Genomic DNA, 23521 nt, shown 5'->3' with positions numbered 1-23521 from the left:
ATCCTCAGAAGTGATAATGAAACTTAATAATTATTTAAACAAAGTCATGCATAAAAATATTATATTAAGGTGCAAAATCTGTAAAAATACTGAAAAACTCCAAGGAAAATCGTTACATTCAGTATTTGAATTTGTGAAACATGTTTAAAAGTTCAGCTATCGCACACCGCAGCATGCCAGTCGATTCAACTGTCATTTTCCAGCGGTCAAAAATTTGTTTTGCATGCCTTTTTTCTCATAAAAAATTCTCGGAAAAAAAGTGCACAAAATGAGTGGAAAATCATCCCCACGGGATGTTGATTTGGAGGCAAAGCTCAAGGAATACTTCCATCACACCACGTTCCGTTCAAAACTACAGAGAGATGCAATAAGGACTATTTTGAAAGGTTTGTATTGTCTGTCGAAGTGAAAAAAATGTCCGGCGGAGTTTGCCAATGAGACTGATAATTTTTTTCAATTTTCAGGCAAAAATGACGTGTTTGTGTCTATGCCAACGGGCTCAGGGAAGTCTCTGTGCTTCCAGCTACCTGGTGTGTTGCAGGAAAACAAGGTAACATTGGTATTTTCACCGCTTTTGGCTCTGATAAAAGATCAATTGGACCACCTGACAAAGCTCAGAATCCGGGCAGAGTCGATAAACTCAAAGATGACCACGAAGGAACGTGGTGAGGTTTTTGCAGATCTCAAGTCTGTTAGACCTAGCATTAGATTTCTCTACATTACGCCTGAATTTGCAGCAACATGGATATTTACTGAGCTTATTGAGCACATGATCAAGTATAACAAAGTGGCGTATTTTGTTGTAGATGAGGCTCACTGTATCTCCCAGTGGGGACATGATTTCCGGAAAGATTACCTCAAACTCGGTGATTTGCGTAGTAAATTCCCAAATATTCCCTGGGTAGCCCTAACGGCCACAGCTTCACGGGAAGTTGTGAAGGACATTGTGGCCAATTTGCATTTTAAAGAGCCCATCTCGAAATTCACAACACCCTGCTTCCGGGAGAATCTCTTTTATGATGTGATATACAAGAACTCCATCAACAATGACTTTCAGCACCTCAAGGAATTCATAATGCAGTGCAGAGAACCTGGGGTTGGGGGTGTTCCATGTGGCATTATTTACTGCCGGACACGGGATCAGGTGGAACGAGTGGCCAAGAATCTTACAAATTGCGGTCTGGTTACATTTCCCTATCATGCAGGCTTGAAGCCTGCCGAACGGATAACTGCGCAGGAAGAGTGGATGTCGGGAAAGTATCCGGTTATTTGTGCTACAATTTCCTTTGGGATGGGCGTAGATAAGTCTGCTGTGCGATTTGTCGTCCACTGGGACATTCCGCAGAGCATTGCAGGGTACTATCAGGAATCTGGGAGGGCTGGAAGGGATGGAAAAAAATCTTATTGTCGTCTGTACTACTGCAGAAGTGAGACAAATTCCGTGGAGTTTCTGCTCAAACAAGACATCGCCAAGTCACGCACGGACGAGAGTGCTGATAAGGCGAAGCAGAATCTCAAGAATTTTGAGAAGATGGTGAAGTACTGTGAAACTGTTGAGTGCAGGCATAAATTTTTTGCTGACTATTTCGGAGATGAAACTCCAGTCTGCATCAATAGATGCGATGTATGCAAAAATCCCAAACAGAGTGCTTCAGCTCTTGAGAAATTCCATTCTCTCTCATCTACGGGCCGAATTGGGGGCAAATTGTCTTACGACTATGATGATTACTGTGAGGATTTGTATGAGGGTGGAAAGAGAGCACAAAAACAGGCAGAATCTGAGTATTCTGACAGTGATTCGTCATCATCGAGGGAACAAAGGGCCAAGAAGGAGAGAATGTCACTGATTCAGAAGGAATTTGCCGCAAGGAAGCAAGCTGCTGAACAGCGTCTAGAGCGAGAATTTGCATCAGCAAGAATTTCTCGGGTAAAACATGCCCTAAATACCGAGACAAAAATTATTGGATTGACAATATCTCTGAGAGAGAGTTATTTGAGTATGATAGCAGATCTTCTGAAGAAGAATTATGATGCAGGAGAGAAAGATGACACAATTCCCGATACCCTGATCTATCGAGATTTTGAGGATATTGGCGTGGAGCTTGAGTATAAGATATTTACAGTTAACAAAGTCATTTCCCTCTACAGAAGATCAGCAGCAAAGTTGATGGCTGAGATAAAGGGATCAACAGCAAAGAATTTGTGCTATGAATCATTTGTGAATTATCAGCCAAAGAAGAAGGAACCACGAGAAGAGCCTAAGGATGTCACAAAGGAAAAGTCCAAAACGAGTGTTGAGAAGAGAAAACCTCATAAACATCTCAAGAAGGATTACATGAAACAAACATCCCTCAAGAGTTTCTTTGAGACTTCACAAAATAACAAAGAAACCGAAGTAACAGAAAATGAACAAGAAGAAGACATGAGTGAAACCACTCCCCTTCAGGATGAAAATGATAAAATTGAGGAGAAAGTAGTACCTGCTTTGAGTGAAATCCTCGAGAAGATCAGTAAACCCATTCGGCAAGAGGAAAAAGAGGATAAGCCTGAAATGCCTCAGAAGAGGCCCCTTGAGGATGATCCGGTTGAGGCAAAGCCCGAAAAGCGCCATAAATATGATCTCCCAATTGAAATATCGCCCCAAACTCAGGAATATCTCGATCAAGTGGAGAAGGTCGAGAGGAAAGTCGTTGTAGCGCCAAAGGAGGAAAAGCCGCCGCGGGATGAGAAGCACGTGAAGGCACAGAAGAGCAAGTTGGCGGAACTTGTAGTGGGTTACCTGATGCCATACTATCGAGAGAAGAGATTTGACTCCAAAGAAATCTTCAAGAAGCTCGCCAAGCATCTTTCACACAAATTTTACGATACGCGAGCTGGTGAGTGAATTTTTTCATTTCATACGCAATATTTTTCTGTTTTTCTTTCCTTATTTAAAAAAAATATACATTTTAAGGGCCTAAGGGCCATAAGGTTAAAGATATCGTGACTTCAGATTCTCCAAGTTGATATTATTGTTTTTTTTTTCTTAAATGCCGCACGCAGTCTAAACAAAGATTTCGCTCTTCCGGTATTACAGGGGCATATGCTGATTTTTATCAACATTTAAATATGTCGTCTAAAGATAAATTTAGTAAATTATTTAATTTATTTTGTGATAATCGACGTAACTTGTTTAAAAATATTTAGAGTAATTTTTATGGTCTTCTTATACTTACGAAATGCAGTTTACAAAAGACGTAAGGATATCTTTTTTGGGGTCCTGGCCAAAATCTTGAATGCCAAAATCCCGAACATCAAAACTCTAAAAGCCAAAATTCCGAAAGCCAAAATCTTGAAAAGCCACAATCTCGAAAGCCAAAATCCCAAAAAGCCAAAATCCCGAAAAGCCAAAATTCTGAATTCCATAATCCCGAAAAACCAAAATCTTGAAAGTCGAAATCTTGAATGGACCAAAATCCCGATCGTCAAAATTCCGAAAAGCCAAAATCCCGAAAAAAGAAAATCATGAAAGCCGAAATCCCAAATGGATCGAAATCTTGAATGGGCCAAAATCCCGAATGTCAAAATCGCGAAAAAAGAAAATCTTGAAAGTCGAAATCCCAAATGGATCGAAATCTTGAATGGGTCAAAATCCCGAAAAACCAAAATCCTGAAAGCTATTTTATGAAAAATATTTTAAGTAATTTTTATGGTATTCTTATACATAGGGAATGCAACTTACAAAATATGTAAGGATATCTTTTTTTGAGGTTCCGGCCAAAATCCTGAATGCCAAAATCCCGAACATCAAAATTCTAAAAGCCAAAATTCCAAAGCCAATTTCTTGAAAAAACCAAAATACCGAAAGCCAAAATCCCAAAAAGCCAAAATCCCGAACGTTAAAATCCCGAGAAGCCAAAATTTTGAATTTCAAAACCCCGAAAAACCAAAATCTTGAAAGCCGAAATCCTAAATGGATCGAAATCTTAAATGGACCAAAATACCGAAAAGTCAAAATCCAGAAAGCTGAAATCCCGAACGGATCGAAATCTTGAATGGGTCAAAATCCCAAAAAGCCAAAATCCCGAAAAGCCAAAATCCAGAAAGCCAAAATCCCGAATGGATCGAAAACTTGAATGGGCCAAAATCCCGAAATGTCAAAATCTTGAAAATCAAAATCCTAAATGGGTCGAAATCTTGAATGGGCCAAAATCCCGAACGTCAAAACCCCGAAAAGCCAAAATTCCGAAAAGCCAAAATTCTGAAAGCCACAATCCCGAAAACCAACATCTTCAAGGCCAAAATCCCGAATGGATTGAAATCTTTAATGGACCAAAATCCCGTAAAGCCAAAATCATCAAATCCAAAATCCCGAATGAATCGAAATCTTGAATGGGCCAAAATCCCGAACATCAAAATCCCGGAAAATACAAAATCTTGAAAGCCGAAATCCCAAATGGATCTAAATCTTGGAAGGGTCAAAATCCCGAAAGCTAAAAACTCGAAAAGGCAAAATCCTCAAAGCCAAAATCCTGAAAAGCCAAAATCTTGAAAACCAAAATCCCGAATGGATCGAAATCCTGAGAGCCAAATTCTCGAACGGATCGTAATCTTGAATTGGTCAAAATCCCGAAAAGCCAAAATCCAGAAAGCCAAAATCCAGAAAGCCAAAATCCCGAACGGCAAAATGCTGAATTCTTAAAAGTATCATAGCTACTCCGACTTTCAGAAATTATTCTACGTATTATTTCTCGTATAATTTCATACCCTTCAGTATTTTGACCATTTGGGATTTTTGAATTTCGGGATTTTGACGTTCGTGATTTTGACTCGTATCGCTTTTATAATTATTCAATTACTTCTTCAATTATCTAAATTTTATATAATTAGGAAAAATTAGAGTTCAAAGTTAAATATGCTTAGCGTTAATATTAAAAGTTTCTCAATCTGAGTTAAAAGATAATACGATAGATCTTATAAGATTTCTTTAAAAGCTTGCAATGTAAATGCGTAAGAAAGAAATGGCAAATGATGACAGCTTTGCGGATCTTTAAGCTGACTAGATAATGCTTCTTCGAACGTGAATAATTAGGGTAAATTAAGTTAATTCAAAACCTGCTTCAAATGGAAACTTTTCGCTATTCCAAATGGAAACGTCATTTTTTCCATGATAAATACAGTACTAAATTATTATTAATATAATTTTCTATACCACAGTTTCATTATTTAGTTAATTTTGCTCCAAATAAAGCAAAAATCCCTTCATATTCCCAAATTTTAATTTGTTAATTTCTCAGAAAAATTAAAAGTGTACCTTTTCACCATCGAATTTTTCATCGATCGACCATATTTCTCAATGAAAAACACAATGAGGGGACTGCTGTTGATTCGTTTTGTTTAACATTTCATGTCACATTTCTAGTTAATTTTAGTTAAATTAAGTGCTAATCTTTATTGTTAACGGTACGTGAAGTTTTCAAATGAAATAATCGCCTATTTCGTGAACAAAAAGGGTTTTTCTGAAGTGTCTGCAAATGCTTCAATAGGAAACTCTGGAAATATGATTTTCTTGGAGAGATTTTTCTATTGTTTTATATGGGAAAGGAGGAAAGACCAGGAATAAGAACAAATCATGAACTCAAGAGCAACTCAACAAGGTTTTGGAAGCCTTTCGTCGAGGTTTCACTTACACTGTTTGTCTCCAATTAGAAACTTTCCCTTGTCTCCATTTAGATTAATTTATTTCCAATAGAAGCATTTTACGCTCGCGTATTTTTCTTGTATTTAAGAAGTTTTCAAATTATATCTAAAAAATTTTCACTAAACAGTAACATTGTAGAAGAGTCAAGGAGCAAATTTATGTAATTGATTTCAAAAAAAATATGAACTTAATGTGTTGAATCTTCTGTCAAAGTTAAAGCGTCTGAAAATGGTTTTGAATTAGGATGTTTACCTTATTTTGTGAATTTTTGGGTGCATACCAGTTTCCTACCGATTTAAACTGGTCATTGAATCATTGAACTGTTTTTGAAATAAACCAAAAATCATGGATTTGGGTGGAAAGGTAAAAGGTGAGGGCAAAAATTTAGTGAAAAAAACGTCTCTAGATAATGTTTTTATGAGGGGTCATCGAACACCGGACGTTAATATCTCTTACCATTCGATTTCTAATCTGATAACAAGTTGAAAAAAGCGGATTGTATATAATACTCTCGCTTTTGGTTCGAGCAATAAAAAATTAAAAGATTATTTAGTTCTCTCTGAACTAAACAAATCAGAAAAAATATGTTGGTCTATGTCTATAGTTTAAAACATTTTTTTTTATATCAAAAGCTTTTTTCTCTAAATCTATGAAGAAATAAAAAAATCAACTTAGTTATTTTTTTTTGTATTTTGTAAAGAAGATAATTTAATAAAATGTTTTTGGAACAAGTCGCTGTGTTAAATATTCTTTTCTTATCATTGGCATAAGCAGACATTATAATTTTCTGCGGCAATAGATGTTTTTCTTTTCAAAAGTTTATCAAAATACTACCCTGTCCTGTCCCGTGTGAAAAGGGATAAATATAATAGTTTGATGTCTCTGAGAACTCTGAGCTGAATTTTGATCAATTTATGAATGGATTTCTAGTATATAAAAAGAGATGGAAAAACGTTCCAATTTTGCGGAATGCTCGAACTCATGAGATAAATCTCGCCGTGAATTACCTTTTCGCATGATTTTTAGGCGCATAACTGCTTCAAAAATTCAAAAAGGTGAATTTTTAGGTCATAGGTATGATAGAAATGTTCACCTGTGCTACCTTCAAAGCATATCAGAAAATGAAAAAAAAATATTTGAACTGATTTCAAGGAAACTTAAAAGAAACATGGTTTTAGAGGGAAAGGAGGGAGTGGCGGATAGAGGAACAGAGTTCTCTAGACAATAAAGACTTATGGGGGGGGGGGGGGGTGTGTCACCGAGGATCGGGACTGGAATTCGGCAGTTGTTACCGTTTTACTTCCACATCGAAAAAATGAATATGACCTATATGACCAATGAATAAAAACTTTCGAATAAAATACTACCAGAGCTTTACCGATTTATTACTAATTGAGATCGATGCTGTCGAATTAAAAATTTAAAGACCTTTTCGAAATATACAAATTAAAAAAAAACGGTTGAAAAACAGGCCCTCAGTGGTTGAACTTTGACTTTCAAAAATTCAAAATGGCGAATTTTCCGGTCGTATAAGGAGAAATTAAATCAAGCATTTAAGGCTCTGCTGTAAAATACAAAACAAATAGGAAATAATATTACTCTCTCTTTAGTGAACAGTTGTGTTTTGGAGAACGTGTTTAGGAGAAGATCCTGGCGGACAGTCTGGAGTCTATATCCTCCGCAAATTTTCTTCATAGGCCGGTCCGTTTCCCATTTTAAACATTTTTCTTTTAAAAATGTTCAAAATTCAGCTGTTGGGACTTTCAGAGCCTGCTTTGAAAAAAAATATCTTTGGCAGAGTCAATATAACATTAAAATATCTAAATATTGTCCTTTTAACATAAAGATAACATAAAAGAGTTAAATTTTGGTAAAATTTATAATACGCATTTTACTTAAAAAAAATTTTGGTCAAAGAAAAAAAGTCACTTAGTTAAGTCTTTTGCCCTAGACATACTTACGATTTAAGCCGAAAGACAGCTTAACGTAATTATAATCACAATAATGATTCGACTAAATTCAATTCAGTTGCCCACTAAGCCGAGAGATGGATTAGTCAGAAAATTATGGAAATGTAATCATATAATTATTTTGATTATAATAGCGCTGAGCCGTCTCTTGACTTAAGTGGTAAATGTGTCTAGGGTGTTAGTCTATCCTCTATACTATCTATATCAAGAAGACATTTCAATGAAATTGGTGCATTATCTGCTGGACACACCTATGGCTTAAGTCAAGAGATGACTAATTATTATTTTACATTTAATTACGTTAAGTCATCTCTTGACTTAAGCCGAGAGATGGTTTAGTAGGAAACTAATGGGAATGTAGTCTAATTATAATTAGACTACATTCCCTACTACATTCCTACTAAACCGTCTCTCGACTTAAGTTTAAGTCTTGTCAAGGGCATTAGTTTTTGAGAAATTGTAACTATCGGTAGATTTTCTCAGATAAGATAAGGGACAATATAAGAATGAGGCGATCAATCAAAACGAATCTCCAGGGATTGCTTAGGAACCCTATGAGTTCCCTCTAAAGCGGTATTCAGTTCGGACTAAATATTAGCCGGTTAAGGCCAGTTCCTGAAGGCCGGTTATTAAAATATATTTTTAAATAATTAGCGTTACTCATAGTTTAAAATATTCTTGAGTGTTAAAAATGCATCAGTGTTCGCTACAGCAAGTAAGCTAGGTCTTAATGACATTAAGTTCATTAAGAAGCTAATGAACCATTATGAATAGTTTTGACTCGATCCTCCAGACCTAATATTTGTCTATGTTGCTTTTATCATATGATTAAAGGGGTTTATCTAAATATATATGTTGCATTATATATTTATTAAACAATTGTGTCCTTAGTTTAAATTTTACAATAAAATGTCAAGTTTTCAAAGTGTAATAATCATTCTTTTTAATTTAAACTTTATGAAAAATACCCAGTTTTTATTTAAAATGACATGAAAAAATTGCTTTATTAGATTTTTTTCGTTTTTCATTGTAATAAAGTTATATTTTTTTTTACTTAAAATAAACTATTGTCTTTAATTACGTTGCGTTGTTTTTAAAGATTTTTTTGTCTTTCTTTTCTTTCCTCAGATAAATCGGTTATCAAGCGAACAGTTGAGGATATTTTTAGCAAGGCATCATTTATCAGGACCGAGAAAGATTTTATGTAGCTGGGTGAGTGTATTTTTTGCACAGTTTTATTTTGAAGAAGATTAAATTGCCTTTATTTGTGTTTAATACGATGGCTATATTTTTATTGTTCAAATTAATTGTAATTGCCCTGAATTCTGGCGTTTTTCTTATCAAATGGACTCCTCAAGTGACATGTGGCTTTGTAGAGTCGGCCCATTATTTCAATTTCATAATTTCCAGTCTTGAGAAAATCATCATCCATCTTCTCACCATTTGGCTTCCGGACATATCCCTGGCCAATGGGCTTTTGCAGAGTGTATCCATATTCTCCGCGGCGCAAATGTCCCACAATTTCGCCATCTCGGTAAATTGTCTCAAGTCCCCAAATTGGAATCTACAAAACGGAAAATCGGAAGGATAGTTCAATTTTCAAATATTCTTATCAAATTAATCTCTTACTTGTTCTTCAACGGTGAAAAATGCCAATTTCTTGTAAATTCCCTCAGCACGTTGTTTATCAATTACGGCTTTGCCTTTGTACTCGCCAGTTTTTCTGCATGTAAATCCCAAATTGGCTTCAATGGGTGTATCATCGGATCGCAGATCAAAACCCCACAAATGATATCCTTTTTCACTGCTCAGCGAATACAGAGATCGATAGCCGGCATTCCTGAGACCCATAGGAGCTCCAGCATCCATCACAGCATTGAAAACTTGTTCACAAAATGCTTTCGGGATATGTAATTCGTAGCCCAATTCACCGACAAAACTAACACGTACCACTCGAACATTTTGGTATTCTCCGGATGGTAATCTCAGTTTTACGATGGCTGTGCTATTTGGCGGAAGATTGTCGTTGCTTAAGTCGTAATCTGTGAGCTTTTCCAGAATTTCTCGACTGGAATTTGAAAAATTTGTGGTATATGTTCAGATTTAGATGACATGTGATTAGATTCGATATAAATTCTATTTTATTATAGACAAAAGCTGCTATCAAAGACCTGTTGGAAAATCACGGGTAAGATTTAAAAGATGGATATTATTTTATTTATAAAGCTGCAACAAAAAAAAAGATGAAAAAGTGTATCAGCTTATAAAAAAGCTCTAAATTGTGATTAATATAAGACGCTAAATTTTTGTAGATTTTACACTTAACGTAGATATCGATATCGACGTAAAATGCCACTTCAATGTTAAGTGTACATAAAATGTTTTAGTTGTATAATTTACGGATAAAGCATCGTTCTCACGTGGTCGGGCATTTCGTAAAGAACTACTTTATTGTTTAAATTTCGTGAAAAGATTTCTCAAAATAGCCTATAAGGGATTTTAATTGAATTTAAACAAAAGATTATAGGTTCATAACAGATTAGTTATCGATTCTTAACGATTTAGAATGAGTTCCGGACTTCTTAGAGATTCAAAGACCTTTCCAACGAAGCTAAATTTGCTCAATCGAATGAATAAAAAGCTCTTGTGAGCCTTTTTTACCTTGAGACATTGAAAAACGGATATTACGACTCAGTTGAATTTTCATACGAAATGAAAATAATTATAATTCAACCCCATAATCCTTAAAAGAACTCAAAAACGCTAAGACGGCGGTGACCGCTATCACACAAACATTAAATTTCTTCAACACCTTTGTTAAAATTGTGCTTTCAAGAGCTCTAGCTAAAAGGATACGGAAAACTAAATTCTAAAAAATTCTAAAATAATAGGAAAACACGTTGTCTCTTTACACCAACATCAAAAATTGACATTTTGATTTTGCAATCAGGATTCTCATAACTGAAATTAAGTTTGTATTTTAAGTTCCAGGCAATAAATTTAGTGTCATGATATTTATTCTTTGACCCCTTTGCCCAATGGAGGTTAATATGTCAATAATTTAATTTTTAGCTTATTATTGAATTATAATCCTTTCTTAAAAAATTTTCCATTATTTTTCTGAAATATTACGTAGAATATATTTATCGAACAAAAATTTAAAAAAAATTAAAGTCTTTAGAAAGCAAAGAAAAAATTCCAAAAAATGAATAGGTTCTAGGTCCTACCAGCTGATAGTCAAATTTGTCAATATATCCGTCATGAATGTTCTTTAACTCTTTCTGAAAACGCACAGTATATGCTGCGAGCCAATTTAATGTTTTTTTTTCTCGAAAATATCTTAGCTAAAAAAGGCCTCTGCACATTAGGAATATATAATTTCTTGAAAAAAAATGCATTTTTAAAGAAAATTTCCCCTATCCTTGTAGGCAGAAACGTCAGAATTTTTTAAAACAGGAAAGTCTTGACAAAAATTGCTTCTATTGTTGTAGACACCATAAGGAATTAATTGGATTCCTGCAAAAAATATCCTAGATTTGATTATCCTTATGGTAGTTTGGAATCATCCACAAGAGTCGGATTTTTATCAAATGACGTAAAACATTTTATGTTGATCAAACTATAAAAAGCCTGCTTAATGATTTTTTAGATTTCATTTTACGATTTCCTTAATTTCCTTAATTGTAACTTTGAAAAAGTTACAATTAAGGATGGTTTTCTACCATTAGAATATTTTTGAATGGCTTAAAATTGATCATTATTTATTATATTTATGCAGGCCGAATTAAAAGACCTAAATATTAATATTCTTCAACAATTTACAGTCGTGTTTGAAAGATAATAAACTTAGGAGAATTAGGGTCGAAGGAACACCTATTCGGCAGGGAACACTAGTTTGCAGTTTCGTCAAAATATTGAAATATCTAAGAAAAGGCAAGTTAATATGACTTGTTTTTCAATATTCTACCTTTTTCTATAAGGATATGTGTTCAAAGTTTGTATTACTAAATGGTACGGTGTAGGGTTTCAAGAGGTCCTGATACGCGTTTTTAAAGTGCCAATAGGTGTTTCTTTAACCCTAATATTTTATATAAGGTTCTTATAATGCATTAAAAAATATTTTGACCTTAGAGTAAATGAGGTAATTTGGAATCCTAATATGGAATTTTGAATTTACCTCCTGTTCCAGATGGGCAAAGAGAAAAGCAAGCCTACGAAGAAAAGACTCAAAAAAAAAAAAACAGAAATATGAAATAGGAATAGAATAGAAATTAGAATTATAGAAATAGATTCAGGCTAATCCTCAAAAATATTTAACCTGTACATTTCGGTATCGTTGATTGAAGGTCCTTTGCATATATTTCCTTTATCTAAAACTTTACTGCCAAATTTTACAGGGTAAATATCCTTGAGGATTAGCCCGTGGGCCTATTTGAGTTCCTACATTCAAAAGTACTTCCTTGTGTGTGTGTGTTTTTTTTTTCTTTTTACCCATCTAAAAAATGAGGATATTTTAAATTTCCAAAATAAAAATAATTCCAAATTACCCCATTTTACTTTGCGAAAATTAAAAAGCTTCAGAAATTGTAGAAAATGGGGAATCGTATATCCAAAATCGCAAGAGTATCTACTTACTACAAACTTTTTCAGACTAAATACAACAAGACATCCGAATAGGAAAAGCTTTAGAATAGATTTTGAAAATAAAGCAGAAAATGACGTAGATTATAATCGTTAAAAGTCTATATGTAAAATGTTTGGTTACAAACTTCAATATTAAAATTTACTAAATCTGCAAAATTCATCATTATAAATAGTGGAATGTTTATGTAAATGTTTGCAAACAAGCTGCCAATATAGGAAATCTCGTGATAAGGTTCTCCTGAAAAATTGCTGACATCTCTGACATGATTTCTTGGTGGCAAAGCAAAGCAGCTGATTAGAAAATACTTAACAAAATATTAATCTTCTACTGCAAACATAAACATATTTATGGTAATTACGTAAATGTAAGTAATGCTAATAATTCAAACACATTATCGCTTTCTTCTTTGCCGTTTTGAGATCTTATCAATCTGCTAGGGGCTATTTTGTAAACGGCTTTCTTGAATTCCATAAGAATAGATAAGCCAATTATCCTCTGACCGACAGGTATCTAAATTTTATCTGTGACAAAATCAATTGAAATGTGAGAAAATATCTCACCTGTTTCTTCCCTGAAGAGACAAAACTCCTAGATCTTGCGTAACGTCCGTTATTTGTGCTCGAAAAGCTTTGTCCAGGAGGGCATACTTAAGATGACTCACTGTGTGATATGCAGAAGCACCACCAGCTACAATGTAGTATCCAGGACGTTTGAGAATGGGTGCATGAGGCTCTCCGATGCCCGTATCGATGACACTCACAGTGACATCGGCTTCCACACCGCCGCGATTGTTGAGAGCGCACGTGTAGATAGTTCTTTAAAATTGGAAGAGATTCTTCATTTGAAGGAAATTTCAAGGAAACCTTATGGCCTCTCTAACTTGTTAATGGGTTTGGCGGTATCCCCTGTGAAAATGTACTCTGCAGCCTTAGCAGCATCACGTCCGGTGAGATAGACTTTGCAGAAGTAGCTAAGATTGAAGACCACGACATTGTTTCTGCACGCTGTGGCTTCTTCTCCGATCTGTGTAGAAAAGCAAACAGTTTAAAAAAAAAGAGAGTAGGTTTAAAGGTTTGAACGAACTTACCAAATCGTGATTTTCTGAAAATCCAAAAGTTAGATCCTTCTTGAGTTGATCTTCGTATGAGGAATCAGGTGCTTTTTTGTGCCCGTAGCTTCCGTACCAGTCATATGGTGGGACTTTAGCAAAACAGTCCGTTAGGAAGTACCCTGGCCGTTCCCAACCCTGCTTTTCCTCCATTACTGCAAAATACTGGATCATTTGCCGGTGGAAGGGATCCTGCAAGAAGTTTCGTCCAGCTACGGGTTGATCGTAGGGGAAGACGACTGCATAATTTTTCACGTAACTCTCATGACTTCTTTCCGTTGCCCAATTGTGATCACGGGTCTGTTTGGGGAGAAAACGGGTGACATCGTAGGCGAACATGTGTAGGCTAGGACTTCCATTGATAACCCATTCGGCTACTTGTTCCCCACATCCTCCACCAAGCATCATTCCAGCGGAGTTGTAGCCACATGAGTGGAAGAGTCCATCGAGCCTGGGATCCCAGCCCATTAAGGGTTTGTGATCGGGTGTGAAGGACTCAGGTCCACAGATGGTGCTCTTAATACCGGCAGATTCAAAGGGTGGACACAATGTTGCTGCCCCTTGGTAGTTTGACTCAAATACCGTCCAGTCGAGATCGTAGAGGCCAAATTGAAAGTCTGGTGGGACTTTCTCCATGAGCACAGGACAATTTTCGTAGCCGCCTAAGCAGATAGATTCTCCTTGTATACGGAAGTATACTGAGAAGTCATGATCTCTAATATTAGGCGAACCCTTTACACCATCCATGGGTTCACTTACAATGTAGGCGTGGCGCATAGGTATTAGGGGTAGGGTAACTCCATGCTTTTCAATAATATCCCTTGCCCAAACACCTGTAGCATTGATTACAGTATTCGTCTTTATGGTTCCGTATGGAGTAACTACACCACGGATATCTTTAGGTCCTAGGAATCCTTGGCCAACTTCTAGTTCCAATACTGGACACTCCTCAAACACCTTTCCGCCATTCTTTACGGCCTGTCTCGTTAGTGCTGTACAAAGCATTGCGGGATCTATAACACCATCACCGGGCGAATAAAGAGACCCTGTGAAGGATTTGTCGTCGAGCAGTGGGAAGAGTTTCTTTGTCTCTTGGGGACTTAGAAGATGACTTTCAACATTTAAACATTTTCCAATTGTTGCCAAGCGTCGATATTCGTCCATTCGGACATCGTTGTGTGCTATGAAAATACCACCATTCATAATGAACCCTGGATCGAGACCAGTCTCAGATTCTAAGCTCAAAAATAAATTTCTCGAACTGGCCAGCAACTGAATTTCTACATCATTTGGTCTTAGGCGCCAGACAAGACCAGCCGTATGCCATGTTGTTCCAGATGTTATTTTGCTCCTCTCAACTAAGACAGCCTTAATGCCGCGCTTTGTCAAGTGATATAGGGCATGACATCCAGCAGAACCACCACCTTTTTTTGTTTTAATATTTTAGAGGAAATTTTCACTGGGACATGAATTGATTAACACTAAGGCAAATGCCTTACCAATTATAACGACATCTGCACTGTAAGGTAGGATATGATTTTTCCTTTCGTACGAAGCGCTAGTGGACGAAAATCTCGACAACACAACACTTTGAGATAATTTTTGAGCTAGGGAATATCCTCTGAAACGGATCATTTTGATCCCTAAAATGAATTTTAAATTCTATCCACTGAGAAAAATGGCGAAGAAATGATGAAGCAACTTTACACTTTTTCGATGATTTTCATACTGAAGCTATGGCGAGAGTGCTGAATGCTTTTACAATCCGCAAGACCTACATGTTTTGTGGTGATGTGGGGTAACACGGGGAGCTGGTGCCACGATCATTTCCCATAAGATGAACTCGACCTGAATCGTGTGATAACCTTCCCTTTTCCCAAAAAAAACGCCAGTGATAGGCTTACTTGTGCTTATAAGACCTATGATTTCTTGACTGTACGTGCAAGTAATACAGAACAATATCCCATTGAGAAACTAGGTCTTTTATGACCAGCGCACAATAACTTTTGTTTGTAAACATGTTTTCAAAATTTCTCATGAGAATGAGCGAGATGACTAGATCTAGATCTCACTCACTCCCATTGAAATGTCAAAAACATGTTTACTAAACAAAAGTTATTGTGCGTTGGGCATTAGAATGTAAGATTTCCAAACATGCATTTTTTTTCTTTTAAAAGGATTAAATTATCTGAATTATCCGTCCTTTGCTCTGAAGTGGAATTAAGTGTAATGAAGCTCATTGGACGCGATTCATTCGAATACCTCATTTTAGCTACATGATTTTTGGTGAAGGTATTGAGGAATTCGAACTAATGTGTGATCACCTATCATTGCTCGGGTAAGATGATCACTGGTAGTGAAACGAACTTTTTAAACAGTTTTTCAGTATAAACACCATAGTTTCGAAAGATGTAAAATAAACCTATAATACACTAATATCAGATGAGCCAGTATCTGATGCCGTGTTTTCTTCAAAAATTGTCGTACGGCGGACGATACGGTCATTTTTTTGGTAGTTGTTTTCGGAATCTGGGTGGGGACCTAAGTCATGCATCCCCTCTACTTCCGGGTTTCAACAGCAACAGGTGAAGTATGAGAATCTCATCTAAAAAATGCACTTAAAACGTGTTATCAAAGAAACACAAACCAAAAAGATAGTTAAAAAGATTTTTGCATGACATTAAATAATTAAATTATTGTTGGCAAAAATCATGGCTTTTTATAACTTGTGTCTACTTTTTTCGTTAATATCAAAATACCAGTTTAACCTGAAAAAAAATTAACAGTCTCTTAAACTCGTTAAAATCTCAGTAACTGATGAAAACAAACTTTATTTTGTATTGCAATGTGCTCGTATTGGTAAAATCTGCTGATCGTAGATCGCCTAAGAACGCCTTCTCCATGGTGAATGCTTCTTCCGTGCTCCTGAAGTTTTTTTTGGGTAGAAGCAGTGCATTTTATTACGTTTTATCATAGTGAAAATGTCTTTCTGACATTCTGTTGTTTTGAACTGGGCGGGACTCGACCTCACCACTGTGAGAGTCGAGTTAGAGATCTCACCTCCCAACGGTCTTGCCTATTGTGCCACTGAGATCCCCAAGTATCTTGGGTTGTTATTTACGAGTGATGGTAGGATGAAAGCAGAACTCTCATCTTGCATTGGTCAGGCTTCTGCAGTAATGGAGGAGCTTGGCAAAAACGTCATAAGGAAGGTTAAGGTTAGTCCTATTTCTAAATCCAAATGATCGATTTTGAAAACGGTGTTCAATCGTATTTTCACCTATTCTGGCCATGAGATTTTGATAATGACTGAAAGAGTATGATTGCGAGTACAAAGCCGAGATGAAGTACAGTACAACTCCGATAGAGTCAACCCCTAAAGATTTTAAACACCATGAAAAATATGTAAAATTCCAGGCTTAACGGTAAACTTTTCAACAACTTTTGTTAAGTAAGAATCAGAGACAATTTTTAACGAGTGAAATAGTAACTAAAGCGTGTCCCGGATTTAAATGTGAAGAAGACAAATGACTCTCATTAAAAAACTATAGTACATATAAAAATAGTATTTATATTTCTTAAAAGGGTATTTCATTGTGATTCAAATCCACTTTATGGTTTTTTATTCAAGCGGTTTCTCCGCGAAATCTTCGCACCATCTTCTTTACTCCCCTGCGAAGGCTCTGGACAAGGTCGTCCCCACGATCTCTCACGACTTTCTTCCACTTTCGTGCGAAGTCCTGCAAATCTTTGGCTGGATTAGCCTTCTTCTTCAAGTCTCCTTTCAAGATTCCCCAGTATTTCTCAATGGGGCGGACTTCTGGAGTGCACGGCGGCTTGACCTTCTTATCTACATATTTGACATTGTTTTTTGCCCAAATCTCTGACTGAAAGGTAAGGTTGCTTCTGGAAAAGCGCCAACACTCTCTTCTCCATCCTTTTGTCTACAGCTCCAGCTTTTCTGCCACATCCTGGTTTCCGGACAACAGTCTTGAGTTCCTTCAAGCCTAACATAACCCTTCGCACCGTCGATGGACACTTTCCGGTGATCCTTCCGATTTCAGAATAGCTCTCTTTTGGATTCTTTAGGTACGTGTCCACGATCAATTTGCGCAAGTTCTCCATTTTTATCACTTTTCTCAGCCAAAACACAACCTTTTTCAATATTTTTTTCAGAAATGAAAAGCTGACGAAATTCTCTTGAAACGTCAAAAAAATCAAAACAAAACTCAATTCCAATTGTGACTAACTTCTTGTCGAAATCTTAACATTTAAATCCGGGACACGCTTTACAACAATTAATAACTTACAATATTGTAGGTATATAAGAATCAAATGTGTTGACTTTATTGGAGTCGTACTGTACTTCTGGGCGGTTAAGGGAATTACTCGTCAAGATCTAGTGACGAACATAGTCGTTCATGTGGAGCTAATGTCAATTGATTTTTTCCGTATTTCGAGTTGCAAGAACCCTGAGAAGCACGTATTTCTTGGCCATCTGTAAAAAATCTCAGCTACCATAAGCTTATTTGGGCTTATCACTGGTTTTATGAGTTTAAAATCAAGTTTAAGATCTAAAGAGAGGATTTTACATAGAAGAACGCTAAGACGTTATCTTGTTTCCAAACTGTTCTTAGAAACTGGCTTAACCACAACGGATCATCCATTCGAACTTGTATTGGTGGCTTATTTAGAGATATTCGGACTAGAAAAATATGAGTTTGATCATTGATGCTTAAACTGTAGAATTACAATAGCAGCAAACATGAAAGAATTACAACTAAAAGGACTGATTGTGATGGCTGTTCAAAAGATTATTTCGCATATTGATGTATGCTTGGCTAATACCGCTTGAGTCAGTAACGCTATGTTAACAATGCAAAAATTTTTCAACATGCTGACGAATAAGCACTTCAGTTCGTTGGGGGCACATCTCATAGCTCAATTGATAAGGACTATTGAAACAAAACGCAAATTATCGTCAAAATAGCCCATAATTTTTTTTGAGTTATGATTCAAAAGGCACGTTTTTCGTATTTTCCCAATCTTGAGGCATCTCCTGACTCTCAATCCAGTTGAAACTGACAAAGATGAAATTTGCGCATTTCATAAACTGCTTTCAACGCGATAATGGAATAATAACTTGTGGCAAAATTGAACAAGTTTCAAACTGACCCATTGGAGTCATTTTTCTCAGAAATGGAAGAAAGAAAATAAAAAGATTTTTGATATTATGACGACATTGATTAGTGTTTTTATTGAAATTTTGCGCAATAATTTGCTATCAAAATTGCAATATATGTTGACTGACAACAGAATCTTTGGAAATTAGATGGAAAACATTTTGTTTCCCATTTAGCGAAATGCATTTCACAAGGAGATAACATATATTGGGAGCAATGAACTCCTTGCTGTTGAGAATACTTGCAGTGATTTTCAACGAGTATGTTTTGTAATGGGATCTTTAGAATAATATAGATTAAACTCATCAAAATATACAAAATCTTAATCAAATTGTACCAAAACTCTTAAAATTTACTTTTCTTTTAGTTTAGCACAATAATATTCAGACAATTTTTGCCGATGTTGTTGTAGTGTTATCCTTGTTAGGATTAGGTGGAACAGTCGGAAAAGGCATCAGATTTGTGGTATTATTTCTGGGATCATTTTGTGTTGTATTCGCTTCACTTTTATGAGGACAAACCATATTACAAAAGTCTTAAAAGAGAACAAAAGCAATCAATTAATTAATTTATCACATTTCAAGAGTTAATAATTTACCTGTCAGTAATTTTTTTGTATTAAAAAATGATTCAGTCTCGCATTCACCTGAAATTAAGATCAAAACCGTATAGTTAAGAAAATGTCTTCTTAAAATTGTATAATAAGATTACCTCCTATCAAAAGTACGAAGATCAATATCCCTATCAAATAAATTTTCATCTTAACGTGATTTTCTTTATTCTTTTTAGTCACTTGAAACTTGAATGAAAATTGCTGGTTCACGTTAAAAAGTTTTAAGTTTTATAGTTTAAGGTCATTAGGAAGTAAAAGATTTATAAATTTTATAATTAGCAAAACTAATAAGCGTGAAGTGAGAAAATATTTTTTTTTACAACGTGATTCACTTTATCTTGAGTTTTCTTTTCAAACTTGCAAATTGGGTTGAGCATTGTAAAGTTGGACAGCGTGGAATGTTGGATAAACTGATTTGAATGGATTTTGCTAATTTAGAAAAAATATTGTAATTGCACAATATTAGAATGTTTTGAAGATTATTTAATATCCATTCTTTGTATAATTTTAATGGAATTATCCAAAATTTTGTGCTATGACTTGTTTGACTTTAAATCTAACTCTTGAATCAGTATCAGTTTATTTAGAAATGAATTAAAAGATTTTTTATATGGCTTTATTTATTTCAGTAAACTGTCTATTTCAGAAACCCATTACAATGCAATATTTTAGTAAATTGTTTTTAATTTTTGTTATCAACCAAAATTCAAATTTAAAAATTCTTGAGAATCTTTCTCATAGATTAATTTAAATCGATAAGTTTCTTAAAAGAAATATTTTCGGTTAGATCTAAATCATCTTCAGTAGATTCAATGTTCCAATTGATAGTCGTTATCGGTATCGCGCCTTCGCTCAAGACGAACCACAAATTCTACAGGTTACAATAATTATTTTGGATAAATTAAAATTAGGTAATTTTACAGTAATATCTTAAAGTTTGGATGTTACCTCTGTCCTCTAAATTGTCTAGAAGTCGTTCTACTGTTGCTTCATTTGCACTATCATCATCGTTCGATATACCGAGATCGTAATCATCCAAAGAACGGTGGAGAGAATTTCGCGAATTTGAAGACTGTCTACCAAAAAAGCTTTCACCTAAAAGAATAATATTATTTTATTCGATTAATTATACAGTAATAACAAATGTCTTTTTATACCTCCTTGCAAGACCACCAGAACTAAAAATGTTGCCAAAAAACACTTCATTTTTTTTTTCAAACCTGAAGAACTGATATTAAAATATGAAAACTATTTGGTTTATATATTATTCTCTACCCATTTATGAAGAACTAATTTAAAAACTGAAAACTAATAAATTTAATGTTTTTTGTGTATATTTAAATTAGTTTTCTAATTTGTATTAAATAAACAAGTTCATTCATGCATTTAATTATGGTAAAGAAAAACTAATTTATTGAAATGTTATTATGTGTAATACACTATACAAACAAATTTGTGTGGTATTTTTGTTTTAATGTCTTTACAACTTCAAATTAGAATACATAAGGAGTGTAATTAGTGTAACAAATTTAATTTTGTTAACAACTGAGCCCCTATGTCATCGATCGATCTCAAAATTTAGAATGGTTTAGCCGGGCCTAAAAGCTTTAGAATTTGAAATTCTTTGGTGACTTGGAAAGCTCTCGTTATATGCTACAACTCTTCTAACACCTCAATTTAATCCGATTTAGGCGAAGGTCCGAATAATAAAAAAATCGATTTTCGAAAATTCGTTGTGGAATATTTGTCTTTAAATTTTAGTAAGTTGTAGCTGAGATCAAGACCTTACTAATTTTATGGGTCGTATTCTTCTCTAGATATTCTCTGATCTAAGTTAAAAATCTTTGGTCAAAAAATGAGGTATTTATTAGGGGAGACTGGGGCAAAAATTGTCAAAACGCATATTTGATTCTTTCACGAGCTCTGAGAAAACTTAAACGTTTTATAATGAGCATATTCTTATAGGAAATTTACTGTTCTACAACATTGCAGAAGACTATTTTACTCTATCTCGAAAGAAATGTGATTTTCGAATCATTTTCTAAAAGTCGATTTTGTAGAGATTCTCAAAATTGCTGGGGCAAATTTTGTCAGTCTTCGGATAATTTGTGACGTTTTGCTTTCGCAAACGTTAAAAATATCAAATAGACGTATTTTTATAGGAAATTTATTCCTCTACAACTTAGTTGAAGATAATTTTTCTCTATTTTAATTAGAAATGTGCTTAAATTGAGCTAATCAGTAAGGGAGACTGGGGAAAAAAGTCACAAAACGGATATTTTATTTTTTTAAAAGCTACCCGAGCACCTCCAAAATTTCTAATTAGCACAGTTTTATAGGAAATTTACCGCTCTACAATTCTGTGAAATTTATCGAGCCGTTTTCTAAAAGGTAATTTTGTGATCATTCTCAAAAATGCTGGGGCAAATAGTATCAGGCATAATACACATTTTGATTCGCTTTATTACGGGATTCCGTAAATTTAAGTAAAATACCGAGGTTACATATTTTCATAGGAAATTTATTCTTCTACACCTTTGTAAAACACCGTTTTCTCTATCTGAGCGAGAAAAGCGCATTTTAAGCTATTTTACAAAAAACACACAAAAGACTGCAAATTGTTTGACCAATGCAAACAACAAGAGTGGCGACACATAGCATTGACGTTTGTTTTCACCGTGGGACATCAGAAATTGTTTCGGTTTTTGTTACTTTTTGCTCTATAGCTTTTGTTACTTTTTACCCCAAGTGGTCGTTTTTAATAAAAGGATTTCTGGAGAAAAGGATCTTTGTAAAATTCTAAAATAGATAGCGGACTCGTATTCAAAGAATATCCAGATAATTTGGAAAATATTCACCAGTGCATCAAATTTAATATAAGTAGCTAATAATTGGTATCTTCTGCACGGAAAATATTTAAAAAATATAGCTCAAAATTTCGATATTTTTTATTTTCTAAATTCCTTGTTGAAATTCTAACAAACTTACGACACTGAAGAAGACCTATGGAGGCTATCTATGGAAAAAATTTTAAGCCACTATTTTATTTATCTTGGAAGATATTGAATTTTTGCCTAAGTCTCCCCTATTGATATTTTCTGTAAGCTAAATATTCCAAAAATAGGGCTCAAAATTTCATTATTTTTTATTTTACATAATTCTTCCTCGAATCCCTTTAAACTTTGTAAGTTTAAGAAGGTTCATGAAGGCTATCTATAATAAAAATTTCAAGCCTCAGTCTCTTTTATTTTAGAAAATAATGAATATTGAAATTTTCGTTTTGACAAATTTTGCCCCAGTCTCCCCTACTTTCCATAGAGTTCTAGTAATAGGGGAGAGTGGGGCATTTAACCCCTGAATTGCAAAATGGATTTCGAAGTCGTTTTATATAAAAATGAGAAATAAAACTAGATACTATGAGATCCAATAGAGACTAGTGTTAATAAAAATAGAAACAATTATCCTTTAATTTCATTGGTCTATTGTGTTCGCGCAAAAATGGCTCAGTTTATAAGAAATAAAAAAGAAATAAAAACCGTAATTATATTCAAAATAATGATTTGACTAAATTCCGAACAGTTTCCCGTTAACTGAACATGATTAGTCAGAAACTGATGAAAATGTAATCTGTTCATTATTTTGATTATAATTACGTTAAACCGTTTTTCTGCTTAAGTCGTAAGCGTGTCTAGGGCATAAGACTTGATCAAACTGCCCTTCTCGTACTTTTAAAACTTAAAACAAATTTGTAAGAATCATCTTAAATTTTATTATAATCATTAAACCACTATACTAGTAAGTTATTACAATTATATTACTTCGATAGATAACTGCAATGGTTTAAAAATTTACGAAAATAAGACATCCCAAATGGTTTAAATTTTATGTGGTTATTTTTTTTTTAAATCAATTGTAGAACTCAAACGAGAAGGGTTGCAAAATTAATAATTTTTGTACGAATGGGACGTAGGTACTGCTTTTATATCATAAAGATTTTATTCCAATCCTTTCAAAAGAATAAAAAAATATGCAGTAATTGAAACTGCTCCTTCGTTAAATTCTCCCACCCTCTCTATTATGTAAAAGACATGGATAGACTATCGTTCAATTTTAATTTTTTCTATCAATCTTCTAAAATCCACGATGATGCGTTTTCTTAATGAGAAAATTGGATTTATTCAATAATTTCTTCTGAAATTTCTAACATTACGTTCTGAAACTTCATCATCACAATAAATACACGGGGTCTTTTGAGGTTTATTTTCGCATGCTCCAAAGATTCTGCAGAGTGCTGTAAATATAATACAAAAAATAGAGATACT

At 34.6% G+C, this 23521-nt stretch overlaps 2 protein-coding genes across 2 annotated transcripts; one reads left to right on the top strand and one right to left on the bottom strand.

Moving 5' to 3' along the window:
* The first annotated feature begins 180 nt into the window (after positions 1–180).
* LOC129806762 (ATP-dependent DNA helicase Q5) lies at positions 181–8925 on the top strand. Its single transcript, XM_055855537.1, has 3 exons — positions 181–386; positions 465–2876; positions 8779–8925. Exons 1-3 carry the CDS (start codon positions 269–271, stop codon positions 8856–8858), a joined length of 2610 nt encoding a protein of 869 aa, XP_055711512.1. The 5' UTR covers positions 181–268; the 3' UTR covers positions 8859–8925.
* LOC129806754 (sarcosine dehydrogenase, mitochondrial) lies at positions 8502–15190 on the bottom strand. Its single transcript, XM_055855528.1, has 6 exons — positions 14903–15190; positions 13383–14827; positions 13176–13318; positions 12856–13110; positions 9280–9718; positions 8502–9214 (listed from the first exon to the last, which is right to left on the bottom strand). Exons 1-6 carry the CDS (start codon positions 15036–15038, stop codon positions 8954–8956), a joined length of 2679 nt encoding a protein of 892 aa, XP_055711503.1. The 5' UTR covers positions 15039–15190; the 3' UTR covers positions 8502–8953.
* Positions 15191–23521: the final 8331 nt, after the last annotated feature.

Source organism: Phlebotomus papatasi, chromosome 1 (genome assembly GCF_024763615.1).
Source record: "Phlebotomus papatasi isolate M1 chromosome 1, Ppap_2.1, whole genome shotgun sequence".
Taxonomy (NCBI): Eukaryota; Metazoa; Arthropoda; class Insecta; order Diptera; family Psychodidae; genus Phlebotomus; species Phlebotomus papatasi.
Note: the sequence above shows the minus strand (reverse complement) of the source record. Positions and strands in the feature narration are given on the sequence as shown.